Source organism: Drosophila montana, unplaced genomic scaffold, assembly GCF_035044405.1.
Source record: "Drosophila montana isolate Dmon_TW-CO22-7 unplaced genomic scaffold, ASM3504440v1 contig_2256_1, whole genome shotgun sequence".
NCBI classification, from domain to species: Eukaryota; Metazoa; Arthropoda; class Insecta; order Diptera; family Drosophilidae; genus Drosophila; species Drosophila montana.
In genome coordinates this window covers 176,735-184,110 of record NW_026997144.1, presented here as the reverse complement: position 1 = coordinate 184,110, position 7,376 = coordinate 176,735, and the positions used below count along the sequence as shown (strand labels likewise).

The following is a 7,376-nucleotide window of genomic DNA, read 5'->3' as shown; positions in this document are numbered from 1 at the left end:
ACATATCTCTCTACCTATCCACCTATCTAACAGTCTAACACTCTAACTCACTCTCTATCTTTGTATACCCTTGCCAAGGAGTATTACAATTCAATAACGAAATGTGTAGCACAGTAAAAGAGACTCACTTGGTTCTCCGACAGACTTGAAATTCTGAACTGGATGATGAACTGGGTCGATGTAGTCATGTCCCTTATATTTTCCATTGGAATTTTTGGTCAAAACCTAAGTTTTTTGTTTGGCATACCTAAGCCAAACTTACTTCCAACTAGTTTCTGTATACCCCATACAGGAAATCTAGATTTAAACGTTATTCACCGATATCAGAAAACAACTTTGCAAATTTTTCGCGACAAATGGAAAAATTTAATTTTTGCCCTGGACGAGAAATAGGAGGAAAAATGTCGCTTAAGATTTAAAGATAATACTTGGCCCGGGCAAGGCCGGTTATTCTCTTATGCGAAACGCAGCTGACTTCACATCTTTTTATTAATGTATGTTTGTATGCATGTAATTGTTTGTATGTATGTACGTATGCATGTGTGCATATATTGAGGTGTGTACGTATGTACGCATGTATGCATGTATGTATGTATGTATGCATGTGTGCATGTATGCATGTATGTATACATGTATGTATGTATGTATGCGTGGATGTATGTATGTATGTACGTATGTTTTATGTATGGGTATGTATGTGTATGTATGAATGTATATACATATATGCATGAGTGTACGTATGTATGTATGTTTATTTATATGTATGAGCATATGCATATACATATGTGTGTGAGTATATATGTATGCATGTAAATATGATTGTGTGACTGAATTATGTTTGTATGTATTATTGGCTGCATGTATGAGTTCCCTACTACGCGATTCTCATAAATTCAAGTAAGTCTCATATGCTTTAAATGAAGTGCAGAATGCAGCGGCTTCAATTTTGGAGGAAACGGCTTTAACTATGGTGGAGGTTTCGGCTTTGATATTTGTGGAGGAGGCGTGTAACAACTATTACAATGTGTATGTATGTATGTATTTATGTATGTATACATATATGTACATCTCTGCATGTCTGTAAATATGTGTGTATTTTGAGCTGAGCTGAAAATGAACAAGATACGTATTCATAAATATTTCTATACTAAGCAATTCTCACTTATTAACTTACTTTTTTAAGCTGATAAACATTATTTTTGCTCTTTTGTTCTTTCAGTGATTTGTTTATATAAAAGTTCGTCTTCTGTTTACTGATAGATGACGAATAAAAAAGAGGTGCGTGTGAATTTACAGGTGAGTACATAGTTAAATATATTTCTATCTATAAAACTTTTTGTCCTAATTGTCTGACTTATTGGTGGTCGCCCAATATTTATAAAAAACTTAAAAAATTGTTTTTATTAAACGTTGAGTTCAAATTGTCCTGGCAGATTAAATTTTTCCTGGGCGGGAACTGGATGAATAAAAAAGTTATAATTAATATTTTAAGAACAAAACTTGTCATGGATAGCTCCGGTGTATACCCGCTAGTGTATTTATATATATGTGTGTGCATAAAATTTTTAGTATGTATTGACGTATGTGTCGCCCCACTATGCGATTCTCATAAATTCATGTAAGGCTCCCTAACTCCATCTCTGTCTCACTTTCGTTTTCTCATTTTAGACTTCTGTCTTTGCCCTGCTCTAAAACTAATCTACTCGTTATTTCTTTTTCTTTGTTTTAGTGATGTATAAATATGAAAAACTCAGTCTGGCAATAAATAAATAAAAATATATAAATAAGAATGGATGTTAAGGCAACTCGGACGGGGACGGGATATCTCAAAAAATCTTCTTAAACGATAAATTACATATTTTCATATCATAGAAATTGAAAATTGGATCAGTTTATACCATATATAGCAAGAATTAAGCTACTATGTTGGCAGGGGCATCTAATCTTGGAAACATGAAAGAAATCCTTTTATTCCTCAATTTATTTTGATATTTGAGTTGCTTAAATGAAATTAGCACAGACTCCCTAATATAAGGACCATATTCGAGCTAAAAGCGCTTTAGATTTATTATAATGCTTATTTTTTATGCTAAATGCTTTGCTCATAGCATCAACAGGCTGAATCCTAATCTGAGGGCTTAGATGAATTTTCTGGCGTGGGCCTCAGCTTATTGTTATTCTCATGACTACATATTTATATTTTATTTGCCGTTCGTTTTTTTACGGACAAGAAAAAGAGACTTATTAAACCATAAATAAACGGGCTTGCTTCAGATGTTGCCGCGGAACAGGAAAAGGAAGTAACTCGGCAGCTTGGCAACGTGGGCGCCGTCTTAAGGCAAATACTTTCAACCGCAAGGAAAACAAACTCGAGCGGAAATTATGAAAATGCCAAATTTGGCCACATCCGCTTTGCAGCTCCGGTTTTTTGGGCTACCAGCGGTACCTGCGCAACACATAAGTGTATTCGAAATTTTCCTTAAGCCGGCAAAATGTTTCTTTATAAATTGGCGAAGCCATTTGCGTAGCATACTTTGAGGCTGCTGCGGCTGCTCGGAGCTTGTGGCTGAGGTTTATGAGCTGCCTTTTTAAGAGGCATTTCCCAGTTTACTGCCTACTGTTGCAGTTACTGAGCTGCTGCGTAAAATTATCACGAAATGTGGCAAATGTGTTGGCGGCTGAGGCAGCCACTTTAGCAGGTTGATAAATCATAAATCAAATTTGCCGCTGCTTAAAAGTTATTACACATCCACTTAAAAGTTCCGACTGGTGCGTCCAATCCACAGCCACGCCCACATGTTAACCAAGAACAGCAGCTGCCAAATAAACAGTTGCCAGCTGCCAGTTGCCATTTGGCGGTTGCCAAACATCAACCGCTAATGAAACACCGCAAACTACACAACGAAAGTTTTTGGCCGGAACGCAAATTGGCAACATCAATTACCTGGCTACGAGAAGCCTCAACTCGCACGACTCGCTCGACATATGCTAACGAGATGCGGAGCCCCAAAAAGTTGTGCCCCGCCCCCAACATGCCCCCTTTTATGGAACCTCTTTTATGTGCTGCTCGAATTTTACGCTCGAAAGTCAATTAAAAACTTTTGGTCAAGTGGGCACAGCGCAGCTTTTGGTTTGTTTACCTCGCTCCAAAAGTTCTCCTAGTTCTCGGTATTCCTTGCCTACGTTCCCAATGCTTTTCTCTGTGGCTCTTCAATTAATTTTATCACATGCATTCGATCAAATTCAATTAAAAGTTAAACACCCGCCGCGTACGTGGCAATTACTCAAACTTAAACTTAAAACCCGAAGCGCCACATAAGCCTTGCTTCATATCAGCGCACGGACAGAGGTCCCGGTCCTCAACAGGTGGCAAGTGAGTCGGGTGGCTGCTTTCCAAGAACTCTACACTGCGAGAAAAAGGTTTATTTTTGATATTTAAAGAAACTCAGAATTTATACAGCATTTTTAGATACAATGCTCTTATATTAAGTATAAGTTCTTTAGTGGGACTTTAATCACACATTGATAAGCCGTAAATAAAAGTAGGATGAAAGAACAACTGGCTTGAGGTTGTTTATTGGATTTGAAACTCCTTGGACGATGTAGAATAATCTTATCTTAGGACGCTTTCAGTTACCTTTAAAAGCTTCAACAATTATTAATTATTAATAACTTATAATGAGCAATAATTAGCGACTGAGTGAGCTGAATCGAAAAATAGGTTTGCTTATCCTTCTTTCTAATTTGACATTCCTTTCTGCGGTTTACTAAAAAAACTAAAATTACTTCAGTACATTTTTTCAGTTCTCCAAATTAAGTTTATTTGAAACATTTATAATTAAGCTTAATAAGTTTAATTCCTTTTCAACCTCTTTTTTGCGTTCTTGAATGCTTCCAATATTTTCTTAATATTTGGAATTAGAACGACCCTATTCAAAAAGATTTGGGTCCATTAAAACTACTTGCAATGAAAAATTATATATTTCGATAACCATATACATATATGTTCTTAAGATATGACCTAGTCTTTAACATGTTTCAAAACATTTGGGTCTTCAAATTTGTTTATTTTATTTCTTACATATACATATATGTTCTTAAGATATGACCTAGTCTTAAACATGTTTCAAAATATTTGGGTCTTCAAATTTGTTTATTTTATTTCTTACAAAGGTAATATTCAGATCAAGGAATTTGCATTTGAAAAAGAATTATTATCGTTTACCAAAAAAAAATTGTTTAAGACCGGCCATATAAAATAAAAAAAAACAAATTGTGTTTAAAAGGTCACTGGACCAATTAAAAAACGTATTATTAAGAAGATAGAGTGCTTTATTCAGCAGTGTCCAACATTACTGTATGCAGTGCCTGTGCTCCTTATTTACTTCATTGGAAGCATCGGTGTTTAAAGCCGGATTTTTATAAAAATGTTTAGTGCTTTAAAAATGGCATGTAAAAATGTAAATGATACGTTTTCTTGTAAAATGTGAATTGCTTGTAATATGTGTACTAAAAGAGAACGTACATACCAACTATTTTGTATCTAGCTCTTCTAATTTTCGAATTTTGCTCAAAAAACATTCTACCCTTTTTAGCCGTATTCAATAAATTTACGGTATAAAAAAGGCTAAATGATTTTTAAGCTTTTCTTTTTTTCTTTGTGTGTGTAAATTCAAAGGAACCCTATCAATAAAAGTGTGAACCCAAAAATTGTCGCCGGAGAGCTGCTGCCAATTCGAGTTGAGTTGTGCATCCCTTCGTCCGTCTGTCGGTTCGTCCGTCCGTTCGTCCGCCCGACAGTCGGACTGTCTCAATGTATCCTGTCAGCTACTTTTCAAATAGCATCGCTTCAAAACTTGACTGGGTTATAAAAAGTTGTGTCAGTTGGCAACTTGTGCGTAATTCAATGAACGGCGTCGCCATCAACGGCACACGTGAGCCGCATCGCAATGTGGCGCGAGTGAGTGGCAAGTGGCGAGTTTCGAGTACTCACTGAGAGAATGACTGAACGAGTGAGTGGCTCACGGAGTGAATGCCATCAACCCAAATGTGACCACATTAAGGTGCGAAGCCACATTATCAGCCAGCCCCCGGGGACTTTAAGCAGCGCTCAAGAATGAAGCAAATTGCTTTCAGCTGAATTGGGTCAAGTTGCCAAGTTTATTGTTTGACCTTCGGAGTGAAAGTACTTTAAAGATATTGTATTTAAAGAGACCCCAAGTTAAAGCAAGCCTTTTTAGCGGATTTAATATTCGTAAAAGCTTCAGCTTAGCTAAATTACTTTAACTGAAGCAGTTGAGAGTATGTCTGGGTAATTGGATTAGTTGAACAATTAAATATTCTGTTTCATAAGAGCATTATCAATTGCAATCAATCGGTTGATAACTATTCTTTGGTCATATTTGGGGTATATTGCAACTGTACATGACTTTCTATTGACTTATATAGATACTTTATACATTGAGAGTTATCTTTCTTAATGTGTTTCACTTTTTGGGAGCAAGTCATATTCTCTTCCGTGTGGCTATTAAAATATTAATATTTAATCCTCATTAACTTAGAGGTATTCCTTTTATGGTTTCTATTCACTTTAACCTACGCGTTGACTGTTACCCGGCATTGTCCGGTCCAGTTGCCACATGAGCAGGCCTGTCGTTAAATGCTTCAAGAAATCTGTGTTAAAATGAATAAATAATTAAAAATATATAATAAATAAATAATTAATACATCAATAATAAAGATATTAGAATACAAATATTCAATCATTATCCACACATGAGAGCGGAATTAACAAAATCGTATACATGACGTTTTTTGTGTGTAGAGCTTGAGAAATGGCTTTGAACATTTTCGGTCATGGTTCTGTGTAACAAATTAAACTCGACCCGGAAGAAAGTTGTCTAAAAAGCTTACCTAACCATATAGGTCATGCTTTTTCAACGACAGTTTACTTAAAAGACTAACAGAATACAGCTCTCGTCTTCAGTCGTCTTCAGTATCCTGAACTGAAATGTTGAAGCTGTGGCTCTTACTGGGTACCTAGAAAAACATAATCGAGTTATTCGCACAGATTCTTGCATCTTAAATGTACTTTAACAGGCTGTCTGAGCTTTGAACTTGTCATCGGAGTCCGCGCGCAAGATTGCTTTACGCTGTCTGATGATTCGTGTCCCAATTCGAATATTACCTTCTGGCTGTATAAGTAAGCAAGCAGAGGTAGCTTTCAGCTGATTTAGTAACCCAACAATCAACCGATTTCAATAGCGCTGCCGTGCCCTATGGCCGTAAGTTAATCCTAAATGGTCAAGACGGTTTCAAATACAATACGTCAAGGCCGCTGAAAGTACTGATACACGGCTTTGCCAGTGATCGCACACAGTCGCCCAGTCTTGAGCTGCTGCCGGAGTTTCTACGCTTCCCGGATCTTGATGTAATCTCTATTGATTACGCCAGGCTTGCGGCTGATCCCTGCTATACGGAAGCCGTTCATAATTCCCATTTTGTGGGTCGCTGCTTGGCCCACTTTTTGGTGCAACTAATGCACAATCGGCGCCTGCATCCATCAAATCTACATTTGATTGGCTTCGGTCTGGGCGCCCATGTGGCAGGATTTGCGTCCAAATTGTTGGCACAGATGAATGTACAAGTGGCGCACATTACGGCCTTAGATCCGGCAAAGCCGCTTTTCCTCACCAGCAATAAGGACGAGCGCCTGGATAAAACCGATGCCAACTTTGTGGACGTTGTGCATTCAGATATTTTCCTGCACGGTCTGATGTTGCCTATTGGACATGTCGACTTTTATCCCAACAAGGGCGTAGTCCAGCCCAATTGTGGACCCGTCAACGAATGTAAGTTGCCTAAATTGAGACTAGAATTGAACGCGAATCGGCACTTGAAACCTTCATCCGCAGTATCCACCCATGAATGCTATCATGAACGCGCCGCGGCATACTATGCCGAGTCGATTCACTCGCATACAGGCTTTTGGGCCTTCCGCTGCCGGGATCTGCTCAGCTTTATAATGAATTCATGCCAACCCAATCAGCAGCTGGAGCTGCTTGGCTACCGCACCAGTCCCACAGCACGTGGCAGCTACTTCTTGAGGACCAACGACACGACCCCCTACGCCCTCGGCCAAAACTTTAATGATATGGATCGCAGTCTTTATGGTCAAACTTATTTGGGCGATGCTCTTGTTTCTAAGCTGCACGAATTGGCCGCAGAGTCCAAATTGTAAAACACGAGACGATAATAGAAAATGAACCCCTTAACCCCCAGCTTGCGTCCTGTAAATATGAATCTGATATAAATGAAACTAATAAATTTAAATATTCAGCTGGCCGGTTCGCTTTCAACGTTGGTTATTTCTATAT

The 7,376-nt window shown here is 38.0% G+C and overlaps 1 protein-coding gene across 1 annotated transcript; it reads left to right on the top strand.

Annotated features, from left to right (window-relative positions):
• Positions 1–6,050: 6,050 nt before the first annotated feature.
• LOC135427751 (lipase member I) lies at positions 6,051–7,343 on the top strand. The gene is made up of 3 exons (XM_064681350.1): positions 6,051–6,202; positions 6,265–6,851; positions 6,915–7,343. The coding sequence occupies exons 2-3, from the start codon at positions 6,539–6,541 to the stop codon at positions 7,238–7,240; spliced, it is 639 nt and encodes a 212-aa protein (XP_064537420.1). The 5' UTR covers positions 6,051–6,202; positions 6,265–6,538; the 3' UTR covers positions 7,241–7,343.
• The last annotated feature ends 33 nt before the right edge of the window (positions 7,344–7,376 follow it).